A 19,272-nucleotide genomic window follows, 5' to 3' on the forward strand; every position below is an offset into this window, starting at 1 on the left:
ATGGCAAGAAAATTGTACAAAAATTGCCAGACAATTGGAGGAAAATTGAATGAATTGCAAAAATAAATTGAGCGAAAATTTGAAGACAATATATCGTTGAAAACTGCATGAAAATTGCAAAAAAAAAATTCAAGAATTGCAACAAAATATCAAAAATTGAAATAAAATTGCGAGAATTGCAGCCAAACAGCAAAAAAAGAAACAAAAATATCAAGAAAATTTAAAAGATTGCAAAAAATTCAAGAAAGTTGCAATGGAAAAAAATTGTAAGAAATGCAAGAAAATCGCAAAAAAACATCAAGAATTACAAAAAAAAATACAGGAATTTCAAGAAACTTGCAAAAATTGCAAGAAAATTGCAAAAAAAATGATGTGAAAATGGGAGAAATTAAAGAATTGCAAAAAATGCAAGAATTACAAAAAAAATTACAAGAATTTGAAGAAAACTGTATAGAAAATTCAAGAAAATTACAGAAAAATTTCAAGAAAATTGAAAAAATTGCAAGATATGCAAGAAAATTGTGATTATTGCAAGAAAATTGCGAGAATTGAAACAAAATTGCGAGCAAATCGCAAGAATTTGCAAGACTTGCAATAATTGCAAGAAAATCGCAAGAATTGCCAAAACATTAGCAGAAAAATCGCAAGAATTGCAAGAAAACTTTAAAAAATTTCAAACCAAGCGCAGGAAAAATGGAAAAAATTTAAAAGAAAATGCAAGAAAATTAAGAGACAATTTCAAGACAATTACAAGAAAACTAGAAGAAAATAGCACGAAAATGGCATGAACAATGCAAGAATTGCAACAAAATACAAAAAAAATTCAAGAATTACGAGAAAACTACAACAACTGCATAAAAAATGCCAAAATTGGCTGTAAATTGCAAGAAAATTTCAAGAAAATTGTGAGAAAACTGCCAGAAAATTGTAAGAATTGCAAGAAAATTGCTAGAATTTCCAAAAAAATGCAAGATTTCCTAGAAAATTGCATGAATTGTAAAAAACGCAGAAAATGCAAGGTAAATACAAGAAAATTGCACGAAAATCGCAAGAAAATCGCAAGAAAATCGCAAGAAAATCGCAAGAAAATCGCAAGAAAATTGCAAGAAAATGATAAAAAATTGGATGAAAATTGAAAAAACATTGAAAGAAAATTGCAAGAATTGGTGAGAATTGTGAGAATTGTAAGAACTGCGAGAATGGCAAGATTCACAAGAATTACTAGAATTACTAGAATTACTAGAATTACTAGAATTACCAGAATTACTAGAATTACTAGAATTACTAGAATTACTAAAATTACTAGAATTACAAGAATTACAAGAATTACTAGAATTACTAAAATTACTAGAATTACTAGAATTACTAGAATTACTCGAATTACTAGAATTACTAGAATTACTAGAATTACTAGAATTACTAGAATTAGTAGAATTACTAGAATTACTAGAATTAATAGAATTACTAGAATTACTAGAATTACTAGAATTACTAGAATTACTAGAATTACTAGAATTACTAGAATTACTAGAATTACTAGAATTACTAGAATTACTAGAATTACTAGAATTACTAGAATTACTAGAATTACTAGAATTACTAGAATTACTAGAATTACTAGAATTACTAGAATTACTAGAATTACTAGAATTACTAGAATTACTAGAATTACTAGAATTACTAGAATTACTAGAATTACTAGAATAGCAATAAATGCAAATACTGCAAAACTTTTAATTCTAATATTTACAATAATTAATTACCGAAGACAAGCAAATGCATCTAAAACTGGAGATTCAATTGAACAGAAGCAATAGTTCAATTCGCATTCAATTCTTCGATTGATAAATAATCGATGAATTGCATTGGAATTGTAGCTCTCTGCTGAGTTTGAATTTGTTTTTCAATAATTTACGAAAAAAATCTATTTTGACAAACTGCCATCGTCTGTCATTGTACAGTTGTCGGTTTCTTTTTTTTTTTTACTGGTTTGTAAAACTTTCACAAAATATTCCATCAAAATTTCAATCGAGAAACACTAGTTTAGTATTTATCAAAGATTTTTGGTTTTCGGTTTGCAATTCTTCGCTGTTTCTGGATCTGATTTTTCTACTGATTTTCAACGATATGATCTGCTTCACAAAGTTTCGACTGTTGATTGTAGTCTTTCTCAGGGAATATTTTGACTGTATTTTTTTCGTTTTCTGATGTTTAATGTTTTATGAACTGTTTTCTTGATTTGTAAAATTATGAAACAATCTCTATTTTGATAATCCGTCATCAATTTTATAAACTGTCTTATAAGTGGTGAACCATAGGTTAGACAGTTTATTCACTGGTTTGTGAAACCTTCACAAAATATTCTATCAAAATTTCAATCGAAATGAAAAAAATACTAGTTCAGTATTTATCGAAGATTTTTGATTTCCAGGATGCAATTGTCAGCTGTTTCTAGATCTGATTTTTCTACTGATTTTCAACGTTTCGGTAATTTATTATAGTCTTCTTCAAGGAACATTAGAAGATTTTTGGTTTTCCGGGATGCAATTCTTCGCTGTTTCTGGATATGATATTTGTACTGGTTTTCAACGATACGATCTGCTTCGCAACGTTTCGACTGTTGATTGTAGTCTTCTTCAAGAGACATTAGAACTGTTCTATTTTTTTGTTTTATGTCTTTTTTATGTTTTATGAGCCGTTTTTATGTTTTTATAAAAATAAGGGACAAACCATATTTTGAAGAGGTCTGATACGTAGCACAACGTTCACAAAATATTGCACCGAAACTTTTATTCAAATCAAAGAAATACGACGACTTTCAACGTCGCCTCCGCGGCCTGGTTTGACTAATCTCATTCAAAGCCGTCGACAAACCCAAAAGCCGAGGGGGAAGGCGGCTGTCGGCTGGAGAAAAAGTAACCGTTCCAACACCGTTCGAGTACAACACTTACAATAATTGTTATAATTGGCATCCCCCCAACCTGCGCAACAGATGTGTAAATCGGACACGTCGGTTTCAAAACTAAACTGACTGCGGCAGACCCCGCAAGGCAGTCGATTTTTGTGTGGCTGCATTTCTCTTATACTTAAATCTCCGATGTGCGATCAACATCAGCAGCAGCGCTTTGTGGCCTTTGTCTGGGTCTGGGCATGATCTTGATGCCGTGATGATGATGATGATGACGACGGCGATAAGCTGATTGTTGGTAGTTGAAAGTTTCAATTTGAAGGGGTACAGATCGGCGATTACGTAGCTTGGTTTGTTCGGGAGTTTCGTAATCAATTTTGAAAGATTCTTAGTTTTACTCAAATAACCCTTAGAAAAACTAATTAATAGTATTGTTTTTCGTGTTTTCGTCTACGACTTTTAAGTGCCTAGCAGTTTTTACGATCAAAAGCACCAAAGGTTACCAATAGAAATTTTTTTCGGCAAGAAAGTCAGCTGAAACATCATTTTGCCTTCCGAAAACATTTTCCATCGGTGTTTGAAGGATTCCTTCACCCCGAACTGGTTTTCCCGAAACTAATTGAATCATCAACAATTTCCTTTCTTCACCTCACTAACGCTGCTTACTGCGATTGGCTGGCGGCGTTGACAGCTGTCCATTTAACCGAAGACAAAAGATCAAACCAACCCGGGATGTATTTCCACGAAAGAAAAAAAAACAAAAGAGGACGGGTAAAACCCGCGCGTTCGTCAAAACGTTAACTTAATTAATCACTGCTAATTAACCTCCAACGTTGAGAGAACCGAGGCCGACCAGTTGTGCTGCAGCATACAAAGAAAACCAAGGGCCGAACATGAGATCGTTCTTCCATTAGAACTAGAACTTCCAGCTCGCAGCTGTCATATTTTTAAGACTCATTCTGGGGCGGTCTTTCCTACCAGTGCACTTTGCGCAGCCCTATTTGGACAAAGCCCGATCATTTACACCCTTTTATGAGAACCGATCTGTGCAGGGACTCTGACAAAATGAACATTTTTCCTCCTCCTCCTCATGCTCCTCGTTCTGCTCCTTGGCATCAAACGGACGACAGTGATCACTGGCTGATTATGGTGTTAGAGGGTTACGACTTATATTTCTCATTATGGGTTTCGATTGCATCGCGCTTGGCACCGATCGGAGGGCTGATGGAAACTCAGTGACAGAATTCAACCGTCGTTTAATTAAAAGGCCAACTTGTGCGATCGCAACTGGCTGGCTGGCTGGCTGGCGGTTCAAGGTGCGTGTGACTCGCGGTTGGCTCGCTGTAATTGCTGTTCCGATTGAGGTGATTGGATGAACCTTCATTCGGGTAATTAAAATCGTCAGTTCAGTTCAGTTCAGTTTTAATTTGATTCCGAGGAGACTTTTATCAACACTGTAGTTAAGTTGTGAGTTTTTACCGCCTTCGCCGTCCGTCAAATCGCGTTGCACAATGTCCGACCGTCCTAATTGGCTTATCGGAACTACACGCGAGCTTACCCGGACGGTCGGTCGGTCGGTCGGATGGCCAAGGAATGGAACAGTTTCAGCGAAAATATTTTCAAAAACAATTACCAACCGGCATCTGCATTATTTGCCTGCCACTGCACCTTTTCGCCAAATATAGCCAGCGGGCAAACAGACTGCTCGGATCGTTTCAGCAGCCGTCAGTGTTACCAACCACGAAACAAACAAAAAAACAAGCAAAAATGCAATCCCCATTGCGGTGTAAAGGAAAAAAAATAAATTACATCACATTCCCTCGGACGTCCTATTTATACCGACGTTCGAGTGTTTTATTTTCACACTTCTTACTTGCGTCTTTCGCGACGACCCGCACACCACACCACACCCAAAAAGCACCGAATGCAGTTTTATGTCATTGGGCCATCATCTGCGAAATACAACTGCTACTACTACCACTACTAAATCGACTGCCCCCGCATCTCTGCTAATGCTGCATCTTCAGCAATTGACCGAAAAGCTATTTCTGGCCGTTGCCCGCCTCTGCCTCTGTCATTGTCGCCCGTCATTTCCGAACCCGCGCGTGACGTTACCGGCCGGCATCAGGCATGATTCATCCCGCCGCCACTCATTGGTAAACAAATCCGAATCCGATTCGATCCAAACATCATCCAGCGGAGCTGAACCTAGACCTAGATTTTCATTTGTTTTTTGTTCTCTCTTCTTTCCAGGCCCCGATCGAACTGACCAAACGGTTGGAGGAGGTACGGCTGCTGGAATCCCGCCGTTCGCCGCGGCTCGCCGATCAGGAAAAGGACACGGATTTTGCCCGGCTGGCCGACATGGCCGGCGATCGCCGACGACAATCACACAGCATCGATGTGCCATTCTCACTCACGCAACAAAATGGGTAAGTGGAGCACGACTTTTTTTCTGGAAATTGCAGGAATGTTCCATAAACAAAAATCAAACCTATCTTGGTATGATTCATTTCGAAAGAACCGAATCGGGTTCCGTAGTATGATCGGCATCAAACTCTCAATTTTCAGTTCCACGACACAAAACAAAACGGATTTGAAAGTAGTCAGACTCGAAACTCGGGCTTGGATTTGCTGATTGAAAAAAAAATGACATTCGAAAACCACAGCCACTTGTGCTCGGAAAGTTTCAATCTAAAAGCTAATTGAATGTAAACATTGACATGTCCACGTGGAAATGTTAGCCTACTCAGGTTTGCATTCCATTTTGCTTCGGTCGTTTTCGTTCGAAAATACCCTCTAAGAAAAAACGTCCAATACGTTGAACCGTTGGTCCTATTAATGTCCAATAAATCATCAAACGGGATTCGGGAATTTCGTTTGCCAATTTCGAAAAATTGAACCGGGCAACATTTTTGTTTTTCGTTCAAAAAATCCGGCAAACAGAGGTCCATTGTTGAGACATTTTCAATATGAGCTTTAAAATCTACATTTTCAATCCGACAAAACGAGTAAACCTACACAACCTAAAAAAACCCCTGAGATTTCACATCTTATTAGATGCACATAATAGGAGCGTCGCAGTTCGCGCAAATTTACATCGAAGAACATTTAATATTGTGTCTAAAACTCCACGACATGAAATTCATTGAAATAAAAAAAAGAATACTAATAGCAACCGCCGCGACTTGAACCGAGAATCATTGGATCGCAAGTACGTCTGTTAATCGACTGAGCCACAGAAGCATGCATCTGCTTGGCTAGTAAAAGGTGCATTTAAATTCTTACAGTCGAACCTGCTAGCAGAACGCAAGTTACAGTCGAAACCAGTAAAATTGAAGCTCATCTAACATTAAGTCATTACGTATATAATTTTCCGTCATTTTATAAATTAGGTCTTTATGAATTACATCGTATCGTATTTTCAATAGATTTGTTATTGCCGCTTGAGAAAACTGAAACTGACCCAGAGTAGTTTCATAAAACAAACAATTTTCACGGAACTGAGTTGGGTTCGCACTTAGCAACGGGGGTTTGAGCAAACCCAATTTTAGAACCAGATTCGAAACTGAATTCGAATTTCAGTTCTATGAAAATGAAACTAGGTTCGAAACTGGCTTCAAACAAACGTTTTGACATCAGTTAATGTGCAAATACGCAAAACAAATCTTTAAGACGTAAAGTGAATGTTAGTATAACTTTTTTCAATACTCAACAAGGGAACAAATAAGAATTCAACTAAACTTTTAAATTTGGCATTGGGTAAACCAGGCAAAACGAGTAAACCTAGACAGAAACGGTTTGTGCCAGAAAACTCTCGACGCACGTGGCCTACGGCCATCTCGCCCTAAATCCCCTATGAAAACCAGTAAAAACACTTTCGAGTAAAAGTTTTGGTCTATTGATTCAGCAATTTAATATTCGACGGAAAAAGTTATTCGAAAAATGGTGAATTAATCTACTCCTGAATACTAATCCTTCGAAATTTGAAAACTAAATTGATTACTAGCTTTTCAAGCTAGTTGAACGAACTTTTTAAGCTATTTGGATAAACTTTTTAAGCTGTTTGGACAAGCTTTTCAAGCTCTTTTGAAACGTTTTTCAGGTTCATTTGGCAAGCTTTTCATGCTTTTTGGACAAGCTATTTGAACAAACTTATTCGACAAGCTTTTCAAACTAGACAAACTTGTTAAACTATTTGGGTAAGCTTTTCAAACTATTTGGGTTAGCTTTTCAAATTATTTGGACAAGCTTTTCAAATTATTTGGACAAGCTTTCCAAAGTGTTTGAACATTATTTCCAAGTTCTATTGACAAGCTTTTCAAGCTAGTTGGACGAACTTTTCAAGCACTTCAAACTAGTTTTAAAGCTATTTGGACAAGTTTTACAAGCTTTTTATTTAATAAACTTAGGACAAGCTTTTCAAAGTATTTGGAAAAACATTTTAAGCTATTTGGACAAACTTTTTAAGCTGTTTGGGCAAGCTTTTCCAGTTTTATGGACAAGTTTTCCAAGCTTTCAGGAGAAACTTTTCCAACCTTTTTTACAAAATTTTCAAGCTGTTTTGGTAAGCTTTTCGAACTATTTGCACAAGTTTTACAAGCATTTTGAATCAAATTCGCACAAGCTTTTCAAAGTATTTGGACTAACTTTTCAACCTGTTTGGGTAAGCTTTTCAAGTTTTATGAACAAGCTTTCAGGACAAGTTTTCAAACTATTTCGATAAAATTTTTAAGCTATTTGGGCAAGCTTTTAAAGCTCTTTTGGAACGTTTTTCAGGTTTTTGTTTTTTGTAAGCTTTTCGAGCATTTTGGACAAGCTATTTGAACAAGCCTATTAGACAATTTTTAACTATTTGGACAAGTTTTACAAGTTTTTTGAAAAAAATGTTCAAGTTCTTCGGACAAGCTTTTAAAACTATTTGGACAAACTTTTTAAGTTATTTGGGAAAGCTTTCCTAGCGTTTTTTGGCAAGCTTTTCAAGCTATTCGGATAAGCTTCTGAAGCTCTTTGGACAAGCTTTTCAAGCTGTTTGGACCAGTTTTTCAAACTATTTTGACAAACTTTTTGAGATATTTGGGCAAGCTTTTCAAGATTTCTGGACAAGGACAAGGACAATTTTTAAGCCGTTTGGGTAAGCTTTTCAAACTATTTGGACAAGTTTTACAAGCTTTTTGAAAAAACTTTTCAAGTTCTTCGGACAAGCTTTTCAAACTATTTTTTAGAAAATTTTTTACATCGATTTGGACAAGCTTTCCAAGCTCTTTGAGAAAGCTTTCCAAGTTCTTCGGACGAGCTTTTCAAGCTATGTGGATAAGCTTTTTGAACAATTGTTCCAAGTTTTTTGCAGAAGCTTTTCAAGTTATTGGGACAAACTTTTCAAACCTTTTGGAGAAACATTTTAGACAAGTTTTTGAAGCTATTTTGACAAGCTTTTTAAGCTGTTTGAGAAAGCTTTTCAAGTCACTTAGAAAAGCCTTTCAAGCTTTTAGGACAAGCTTTTCAAACAATTTGAACAACTATGTTATGCTATTTGGAAAAATTTTTGAATAAGTTTTTCGAGCTATTTGAACACGCTTTTTAAGCTATTTGAAGAATCTTTTCAAACTCTTTGGACAAGCTTTCCAAGCTCTTCGGACAAGCTTATCAAGCTGTTTGGATACGCTTTTTAAGCTTTTTGAACAATCATTTCAAGTTCTATTGACAAGCTTTTCAATTTAGTTGGACAAACTTTTCAAGCTCTTCGAATTAGTTTTTAAAGCTATTTCGACAAGTTTGACGAGCTATTTGAATAAACTTAGCACAAAGTATTTGGACAAACATTTTAAGTTATCTGGACAAACTTTTTAAATTGTTTGAGCAAGCTTTTCCAGTTTTATGAAAAAGCTTTTCAAGCTTTCAGGACAAGTTCTTCAATCTTTCAGGAGAAGCTTTTCAAACTATTTGGCCAAACTTTTTAAGCTCTTTTGGAACGTTTTTCGAGCTTTTGGGACAAGCTATTTGAAGATGCTTGTTAGACAAACTTTTCAAATTAAACAAATTTTTCAAGCTATTGGGAAAAGCTTTTCTAACTATTTGGACAAGTTTTACAAGCTTTTTGAACAAACTTACCAAGCATTTCAAGCTATTTGGACAAGCTTTTCAAGCTATTTAGGCAAACTTTTTAAGTTATTTGGGTAAGTTTTTCAAGTTTTCTGGACAAGCTTTTCAAGCTCTTCGAACAAGCTTTCCAAGCTATATGAAATAGTTTTACAAGCTCTTTGAACAAACTTTTCAAGTTCTTCGAACAAGCCTTCAAATCTATTTAGACAAACTTTTTAAGTTATTTGGGAAAGCTTTCCTAGCGTTTTTGGCAAGCTTTTCAAGCTTTTCGGATAAGCTTCTGAAGCTCTTTGAACAAGCTTTTAAAACTGTTTTTCAAGCAATTTGGACTTTTTAAGATGTTTGGGCATGCTTTTCAAGTTTTCTGGAGAAGCTTTTCAAGCCTTTAGAACCAACTTTTCAAACTATCTGTCTAAGGTTTTCAAGGTTTTTCCACAATCTTTCAAGTTCTTTGCATAAACTTTTTAAACTATTAAGACAAGCTCTGAGAACAAACTTTTCAAGCTTTTCGGGCTATTTGGACAAGCTTTTCAAGCTTTCCAAATAAGTTTTTTGATCTATATGGACAATTTTTTCAAATATTTTCATATGCTTTCAAGGTAATTTGGAGAAGCATTTAAAGCTCTTTGGACAAGCTTTTGAGGCTATTTGAACAAGATTTTCAAGCGCCTAGGACTAGCTTTTCAAACTATTTGCACAAGCATTTTAGACAAGCTTTTCAAGTATTCTGGATAAGCTTTTCAAACTATCTGGACAACCTTTTTATGCTTTTTGAACACACTTCTCAATCTTTTTGGACAAGCTTTTCAAGCTTTTTAAAAAAGTTTTTAAAGGTATTTGGACAAGCTTCTAAAGCTCTTCGAACAAGTATTTCAAACTATTTGGACAAATTTGTTAAGTTAACTAGGTAAGCTTTTCAAAACTTTTTAAGCTCTTTTGGCAAGCTTTTCAAGTTCTTTTGGCAAGCTTTTCAAGCTCTTCGGACAAGTTCCAAGTTATTTGGATGAGCTTTTCAATCTTATTTACAACCTTTTCCAGTTATTTGGACAACCTTTTTAAACTTTTTGGACAAGCTTTTCAAACTATTTGGATGAGCTTCTGAAGCTCTTTGAGCAAGCTTTCAAATCTGCTTGAACAAGCTTTTTGAACGAGCTCATTGGACAAGCTTTTCAAATTATCTGTTTCAGCTTTTCAAATTTTTTGCACAATCTTTCCAAGTTCTTTAGATAAGTTTTTCAAGCTCTTCAAACAAGTTTTTACAGCTATTTGAACAAACTTTTCAAGTTTTCTGGATAAGCTTTTCAAACTTTTAGGACAAACATTCCAAACTATCTGGACAAGCTTTTCGAGCTTTTTGAACAAAATGTTCAAGCTTATTGGACAAGCTTTTCAAGTTATGTGAATAAGCTTCCGAAGCTCTTTGGACAAACTTTTTAAGCTCTTTTGGCAAGCTTTTCAAGCTCTTTTGGCAAGCTTTCCAAGCTCTTTTGGAAAGATTTTCAAACATTTTGGACATGCTTTTTAAACTTTTTAGCCAAATTTTGAGAGCTGTTTAAGCAACCATTCCAAGCTCTTTGAACAAACTTCCCGAACCTTTCGGACAAGCTTTTCAAACTATTTGGACCAACTTTTCAAGCTATTTGGCAAGCTTCTTAGACAAGCTTTTCAAGTTTCAGGGAAAAGCTTTTCAAACTTTAGGACAAACATTCCAAACTATCTGGACAAGCTTTTCAAGCTGTTTGAACAAAATTTTCAAGCTTATTGGACAAGCTTTTCAAGTTATGTTGATAAGCTTCTGAAGCTCTTTGGACAAACTTTTCAAGCTTTTTGGACCAGCTTTTCAAGCTATTTTAACAAGCTTTTTATATAAGCTTTTCAAACTAGATTAACTTTTCAAGCTATTTTGGGCAAGCTTTTCAAGCTGTTTTGTCCAGATTTTCAAGTATTGTCGAAAATACTTGAAAAGCTGAAGAAAAAAGCTTTTCCAACTATGTTGATAAGCTTCTGAAGCTCTTTGAGGAAGCTTTTCAAGCTATTTGGATAAACTTCCGAAGCTCTTTTAACAAGCTTTTCAAGCTGTTTAGACTAGCTATTCAAGCTTCTTGGACAAGCTATCTTTACAAATTATTTAAGCTATGTGGGCAAGCGTTTCAACTTTTCTGGACAATATTTTCCAAATCTTTTTGACAAGCTTTTCAAGTGTTTGAGACAAGCTTTTCAAATTATTTGGACTACAAACTCTTAAAGCTATTTGAGCAAGCTTTTCGAGTTTTCTGGACGAACTTTTCAAGCTTTTAGAACATACGTTACTAATTATTTGGACAAATTATTTAAGCTATGTGGGCAAGCTTTTCAACTTTTCTGGACAAGCTTCTCAAGCTTTTAGGACAATCTTTTCCAACTATTGGGACAAGCTTTTCAAGCTTTTAGGACAATCTTTTCCAACTATTGGAACTACTTACTCTTAAAGCTATTTGAGCAAGCTTTTCGAGTTTTCTGGACGAACTTTTCAAGCTTTTAGAACACGCTTTACTAACTATTTAAACAAACTTTCTAAGCTATTTGTGCAAGCTTTTTAAGCTTTTTGGACTAGCTGTTCAAACTGTTTGGATGAGCTTCTGTAGTTCTTTGAACTAGCTTTTCAATCTATTTGGGCTATTTTGACAAACTTTTGAAGATATTTGGTTATGCTTCTAAGGCTCGGGACGATTTTTTGAGTACGTTGTAAGATTCTGGTATGTATTTGAAAATTCAGAAACTAAACCAATAGTAGTTAGCAAGTACTTTTACTTGACATTCATTGTGTGGTGCTTCAAAATATTTTATACGAATTATTTTCGTAAAATACTCGTTTTAAGAGTCATAAACGATAACCATGTTAACAAAATAAACGAAATTTTGAGGCACGTGCAGAGTTTAAAGTCAAACATTTTTTGCATTCTTATACCTAAAATATAAATAAATTTTCAGAACAAACACCTGACTTTGGAATTAATAAAACAAAGCAAGCGAGCTAAATAAGTACAGTAGCCAAACCATGGCGAAAAGTTGGCCTTGCTTCAACCAATCGATGCAAATCCGTCAGATCTATTAATCATTCTACCTAACCGAAAAATTCCCATCCGTTTGCAATCCCTCCAAATGACGGAATGCCCCAAGCAGGCAATTTTTTTTGCAAAAAAAAAGATCACATTTACTGCACAGTCCAGTCAGCTGCTGCTTGCCAAACCCCGTACCTACCGTGCCGTTCGGCCGCGCCTCCAAATTAGACAAACTACCGAAAAACCACAAAACACCGTCTAGACACCGAATATTATTCACTTTGCTTTGCGTCGTCATCCATCGGAGGGCGGGCGAGCGCGCGCGCATCTGGAAGAGTGCGCGGAGCGGTCGCATCCGCATCGGTCCGGTGTATGACTTATCGCCTGCAAAAATGCTGTTCTTCTCTGTTTTGTACTCACACGCGCATTGCAAATTCCCTCTTACATCCACCGACGCCGATGACTACAACAACGACGACGACGACGACGATGGCATTTCACCCAAAAAGCATATCCCTGACCTTGGCCAATAACAGTTTTGCGCGGTCGGTTCGGCAAACGATGGTCGATCACCAACGCACACACGCACACCCTTGAACAATTTTCGCATTTTGTGACGGTGTACGTGCATCGAAGCAAGCTCTGCCGTTTCCACCACGAAGGACCGGTTTCGCAAATTCATCTACTTCGCCATCGTTCCGAAAATAAAAAAGAACCACAATCTGATGATGATGATGATGACGACGACGATCATCGCTTCGAACGGCGCTGAAATGCGCGGTTGCGAAAATAAACAAAAAACGAATAGCAATAACAAAAACCTTTGCAAAAAAATGATTCCCTGCTGACTGCTTCAGCTGGTTGGCTTCTCCGATGGCATTTTCGGGGTTCGGAAGATGGTATTGGTTTGCAAGATTGCTTGCATGTATGCAGGCATGCATACAAACACCTGTCCATCGTCGTCGTACCAAGCTCGAAATTGTTGATGATTGATTTCGGGATCGACCGCAGTGAGTTTCGAAAAATCTGTGCACATTCTACGGAAGCGGGTCATAGAAATTTCATTACCGTCTGTCAGCTGACGGCAGGCTAAATGGTTAGCTTTTGTCGTTGACAGAATTGACAGAATTTACCGAATTGACAGAATTGACAGAATTGACAGAGTTGACAGAGTTGACAGAATTGACAGAATTGACAGAATTGACAGAGCTGATTCCTCATCAAATCCGTTGGCTCTGGCTTTTGAAAGGTGACGTCCCGTAGGAAAACACTTTTTTTCGGCAATGTATTCGATTGATCAGAGCGGCTTGAACCGTTTGTTGTTAAATGTTTTTTTTTTTTAGATTCGTATGATGAAGATAATGATTGCGAACTGGACTCGTGGGGTGCCCCTTTCAGCATTAGCAAATAATGACGAACATGTTCAAGATCGTTTTGCTGGTCGAGTGGTTTGTTGTTTGTTTTAACCATTGCAGGATACTCCACGCACAGGTGCTATAATAGTCGTGTCCTTGACTGGAGAGTACTGGAAACTTGTAGCATTCATAAGACTCGCACTTTTGCTGTTTCTGTACTGGATACAACCGATTGAGAGAGAGAGAAAAAACTGACAAGCGCTGTTTGACTGTCAAGTGTCAAAACAGATGACCTGTTTTAAAACTATCCATGAGCTGGATTTCATTCGTTAAATGGTCAAACTCCACAGACGAACCCCGAAAAGTAAGCACTTGTAAGGATTTGCAACCTGCAACTTTTCACGCTTGCTTCGATTTGTCTGCCGTTTCTTCTTAGACCCCCCTAAAAAAACAAGAATCACTCACCTTCAGACGACCTTCCGACAGACCACTGCCGGCTCTTCTTTCCATGCGTTGCAATGGTTGTATGCTTTTCGGGTGTCTGTCTTTTATTTTATTTTTTTGCGGGGGTAAGTTTGAAATGAATGTGCACATAACCGATGATGATGGCAGCACATGAAGCAGGTGGCTCTTCTTGGGAGGGGCAGTGCAGTTACTGGCTTTGTAACTAGTATAGTATTTACACAAAAGAGTCTGCTGGCTGGCTGGCTGGCTGGCTGGGGGCTGCTTCGCCTGTATACAGCACAGATCCCAACACCGTCTCCGTTGAGGTACGACCATCTGAGGACTGGTTCTGGACGAAACAGCTGGAAACGCAGGTGCAGCAGTCTGGTGGATTTTTGTTTTACTTCTTTTTCTTCACTTGAATCGGGTTTTACTGTTTTGGTGTCATGTTTAATCCTATCCGATGGAGCACAGCTAATGATAGGGCTCTCCGTTTGAACCGTCTGAGCAAAGGTTAAACTCTGATTGGTGCTCTTTTTTTTTGTTGGCATATTAATTTGGGTTTTCGGGTATTGGATTGCACGTCTGCATGAACGAAAAGCGAATTCAGATTCTATATACAGATTTCAGAATCCGAGCATCAAATTTATAATTTTATAAATCACATTTATTTTTCTACATACCTTTAAAATTTCTCCGGATGATGCACCAAATCAAACGCTTAAATGTTGTGTAAATGATTAAGTCAACTGATTTTCATGGAAAATAAATAACGAGGATCACAAATTTCTTGAGAAAAATTCACTCCTTTTCTAAAATGTGAGAACGATTTCATCTGCTATTTTAACAGGTAAAGATATGATGAATCAATAGAAAAACTTATTCAGCAAAATTTTCTTCAACTGAAGGGTCGTTTTACACTTTACTAGAATACCGAATTTTCAGATAAAACTGTCTCTTGAAACATTACTCCAAATTTCCGGCGGTTCCGGTTTAATTCATCGGATTCTTGGTCCGATTTGATTTCAGGAGACTTCAGAAGGTTTTAGAAGATTTGAAACGACTTTAGAGGATTTCAGAAATTTTCAGAGGAAATCAGAATTCAGAAAATTAAAAACAGATTTCAAAAGATTTCGGAAGATATTAGAGAATTTCAAAAGATTTTAGCAGGTTTTAGAAGATTTCAGAAAATATCACAAAGTTCCAGAAGATTTTAAAGAGATTTCAGGAAATTTCAAAAGATCTCAGATTTTAGAAGGCATTAGAAGATTTCAATAACCTTCAGAGGACTCTTTTCAAAAGAATTCATAAAATTTCAGAAGGTTTTAGATTTCAAAAGCTTTCAGAGGATTTAACTAAATTTCAGAAGATTTCAACAGGATTTACGAAGACTTCAGAGGATTTCAGAAAATTTTCGAAGATTTTCGAAAATGTCTTATGATTTCAGAAGATTTCAGAAGAATTTAGAAAATTTCAGAATTTTAGAAAATTTTAAAAGCCTTCAGAGGACTTCACAAAATTTCAAAAGATTTCCGACGATTTAAGAAAATTTCTAATGATTTCAAAGGATTTCAGAGAAATTCCGAAGATTTCAGAAGATTTCAAAACATTTTAGAAGACTTTAAAGGATTTCCAAAGATTTCAGAAGGTTTTAAATAATTTCAAAAGAATTTAGAAAATTTCAGAAAGTTTTAGAAAATTTTAAATGCCGTCAGAGGATTTCACAAAATTTCAAAAGATTTCAGACGATTTCAGAAAATTTCATAAGATTTCGGATGATTTCGAAAAATTTCAAAGAATTCAGAAGATTTCAGAAGCATTTGGAAACATCAGAAGGTTTTAAAAGATTTCAAAAGCCTTTAGAGGATTTCAGGAAAGTTCATATGATCTCAGAAAATTTCCGAAGATTTCAGAAGATTTCAGTAAATTTCAAAAGATATTAGTAAATTTTAAAGATTTTAGAAGATTACAAAAATTTCAGAAGATGTTAGAGATTTTAGAAGATTGTAGAATATTTCAATAGGTTTTAGAAGATTTCAGAAAATTTCACTTTCAGTTGATTTCAAAACATTTAAGAAAATTTCAGAAAATTTCAGAAGATTTCAGAAGATTTCAGAAGATTTTAGAAGATTTCAGTAGATTTTAAAAGATTTCGGAAGATTTCAGAAGATTTCAGAAAGTTTCAAAAAATTTCAAGAGATTCCAAAAGATTTCAGAAGATTTGAGGAAATTTCAGAAGATTTCAGAAGACTTCAGTAGATTTAAGTAAATTTCAGAAGATATTAGTAAATTTTAGAGAATTTAGAAGATTACAAAGTTTTCAGAAGATGTTAAAGATTTCAGAAGAATATTTCAATAGGTTTTAGAAGATTTCAAGATTTTATAGAATTTCTGAATATTTCAGACTTCAAAAGATTTCAGAAGATTCCAGCCAATTTCAGAGGATTTCAGAAGATTTCAAAACAATTTCTTTAGTTTTTAGAATTTTGCAAGATTTCAGAAGATTTTAAAAGATTCCAGAAGATTTCAGTAAATTTTAATGATTTTAGAAGATTTTAGAAGATTGTTAGATGTTAGAGATTTCAGAAGATTGTAGAATATTTCAATAGGTTTTAGAAGATTTCTAGAGTTTTTAGAAGCTTTCAAATTCCGAAGATTTCAGAAAATTTCAAAAGATTTAAACAGATTTAAGAAGATTGTAGAAGATTTCAGACAACTTCAGAAGAATTTTGCAGATTTAGGCAGGTTTTAGAAGATTTCGGATGATCTCAGAAAATTTCACAAAATTCTTTTGAAGGTCCAAACGATTCCAAACGATTTCAGAAAGTTTCTAAACATTTTAGATCATTTCGGAAGATTTTAGAAGATTTCCGGTGATATTTTCCGATTTGATGCCACGGAATTTCAAAAGAATTTAACAGATTTCCAGAGACAACTTCAAAAGTCGACAAAAAATTTCATAAGGTTTCTGAAGGTTCAAGAAAATTTCCAAAAATTTTAGAGGATATCAGAAGATTTCAGATATCAACAGATTTCAGAAGATTTCGGAAGACTTTAAAAGATTCTGAAAGATTTCGGAAGATTTCACAGGGTTTTAGGAGATTTTAGAGTATTTCTGATAATTTAGAAAATTTCAAAAGATTTCGAAAGATTCGGATTTCAGAAGATTTCGTAAGATTTTAGAGTATTTTCGAAAGATTTCTGAAAGCTTCATAAGATTTTTCATAGGATTCATTAGATGAAATTTCAGAAGATATACGAAGATCACTGCAAAAGAATGCAACAAAGAATCTTTAAAATCTTCAAATCTTTCAAGAATATTACAAAACATTTTAAAGAGTCCTAAAAAATTTCAGAGAATTTCAGAAAGTTTCAAAAGATTTCAGATCGTTTCGGAAGATTCTAGAAGATTTTTGATGGTATTTTCCGATATGATCTCAGATGATTTCTGAAGAATTTGAAAAATTTCAGACGACTTCCGAAGCCTTCAAAAGATTTCATAAGGTTTCCGAAGATTCCATAAAATTTCTAAAGATTTTAGAGTATATCGAAAGATTTCGAAAGACTTCAGAAGATTTTGAACTATTTCGGAAGATTTCACAAGGTTTAGGAGATTTCAGAGTATTTCTGATAATTTCAGAAAATTTCAAGATTTCGAAAGATTCGGATTTCAGAAGATTTCGTAAGACTTTAGAGTTTTTCCAAAAATTTCGAAAGATTTCTGAAAACTTCATAAGATTTTTCATAGAATTCATTAGATAAAATTTCAGTAGATATACGAAGATCACTGCAAAAGAATGCAACAAAGAATCTTTAAAAACCGGTAAATCTTTCAAGAATATTACAGAACATTTCGAAGAGAATTCGGAAGATTTCAGAACATTAGTGAAGATTTTAGAAGATTTCTGATGGTATTGTATGATTTGATCTCAGACGATTTCAGAAGAATTTGGAAGATTTCAGACGACTTTAAAAGCCTTCAAAAGATTTTATAAGGTTTTCGAAGATTCCAGAAAATTTCTAAAGATTTTAGAGAATATCAAAAGATTTCAGATTTCGGAAGACTTCAGAAGTTTTAGGAAGATTTCAGAGTATTTCAAAAAATTTCAAAAGATTCCGAAAGATTCGGATTTCGGAAGACTTTAGAGGATTTTAGAAGATTTTTCATATGATTCATAAGATAAAATTTCAGAAGATATGCGAAGATCACAGCAAAAGAATGCAACAAAGCATCTTTTCAAATCTTTAAATCTTTTAGGAATATTACAGAAGATTTTCAAGAGATTTCAGAACATCAGTGAAGATTTCCGAAGATATAAATAAATCTCAATAGGAGATTTTTGCCTAATATTCATGAAAATTCCAGAGGACATCAGAAGATTTCAAAAAAATATACAACAGTCTCACTATTCATTGAAGGATTTAAAAAAACGAGTTGTCTTAAACAAAAACAAAACTTTACAAATTTCTCCTCTCACTAGAAACTTTCGACACATTTCAGAATAACACAGAGAAACAGAAACATCTGGGTATTTCAGTAGATTTCTTAGGCGTCAGGTTATTACAGAAGATTTTTAAAGACTAGGATATTTGAGAAGATTTCCAAAAATCTCAGAAGCCTTTAGCGGTTCTTTTGAAGATTTCAGAAAATTTCAGTAGATTTCCAGAGATTTCAAAAGGTTTCAGATAAATCTTGGAAAATTTGAAAAAAAAAACGTAAAAAACGTTAAAGACGTAAACAGTTATGAAATAATGTAGGAAATTTTATAAGATTTCAATCAATTTAGGAAAAATGCAAAAGATGTAAATTTTTCAATATTGGAATATGGAATTTTTCAAAAGATATAAAAAAATCTCAACTGAAGAATAAACCCAAGAACCTAAAATTTTGTTTGGTTCGTCTTTTCTTTTCTTTTTTTTTCGATTTTTCAAAGCATCACGTCGCCAATTCTTTTGTGAAAAGATAAGTGAAATCTAAAACTATCCGCTTATTTATAGGTAGAGGCGTTAAGAACAATTGTCTTTTGCGTGATATTTTTTTTCGGTGTTTGCTAAATTGATATATCACCATACTTAGCTTTTGTGATATTCATTTCATACAATAATAAAGAAAAATCCTTCTTTCTTTCGATTACTGATGACTCGGCAATTCATGATTCCATCCTGATAACTTTTGCCGAGCTAAGTAGCAAAATTTTTACTGACAAGTTCGGCAATAAATGACAGTTAACATATTTTGGATTACCGTGCACTCGGCTGTGCAAATCCAGGCATTTTTTTGCCGAGATTCATCAAGAAAATTTAAGTGTGTTCGTTCAAAAAATTACTGAACAATGTAATCATATCTTAGTGTGTAAGGTGTGCCCAAAGTTATTGATTTTTCATTTCAGAATTCTTGGTAGAGGCGTGCAAAACAGCTCAT

The 19,272-nt window shown here is 34.8% G+C and overlaps 1 protein-coding gene across 1 annotated transcript in view; it reads left to right on the forward strand.

Annotated features, from left to right (window-relative positions):
• Nucleotides 1–19,272, forward strand: part of LOC131428108 (zinc finger protein 395) — a 262,424-nt gene that overhangs the window by 112,446 nt on the left and 130,706 nt on the right. Inside the window, exon 2 of the mRNA XM_058591776.1 lies at nt 5,162–5,340. Within this exon, the coding sequence (XP_058447759.1) occupies nt 5,162–5,340 (179 nt within the window). The remainder of the gene's footprint in view (nt 1–5,161; nt 5,341–19,272) is intronic.

The sequence above is a fragment of the Malaya genurostris genome, chromosome 2 (genome assembly GCF_030247185.1).
Source record: "Malaya genurostris strain Urasoe2022 chromosome 2, Malgen_1.1, whole genome shotgun sequence".
NCBI classification, from domain to species: Eukaryota; Metazoa; Arthropoda; class Insecta; order Diptera; family Culicidae; genus Malaya; species Malaya genurostris.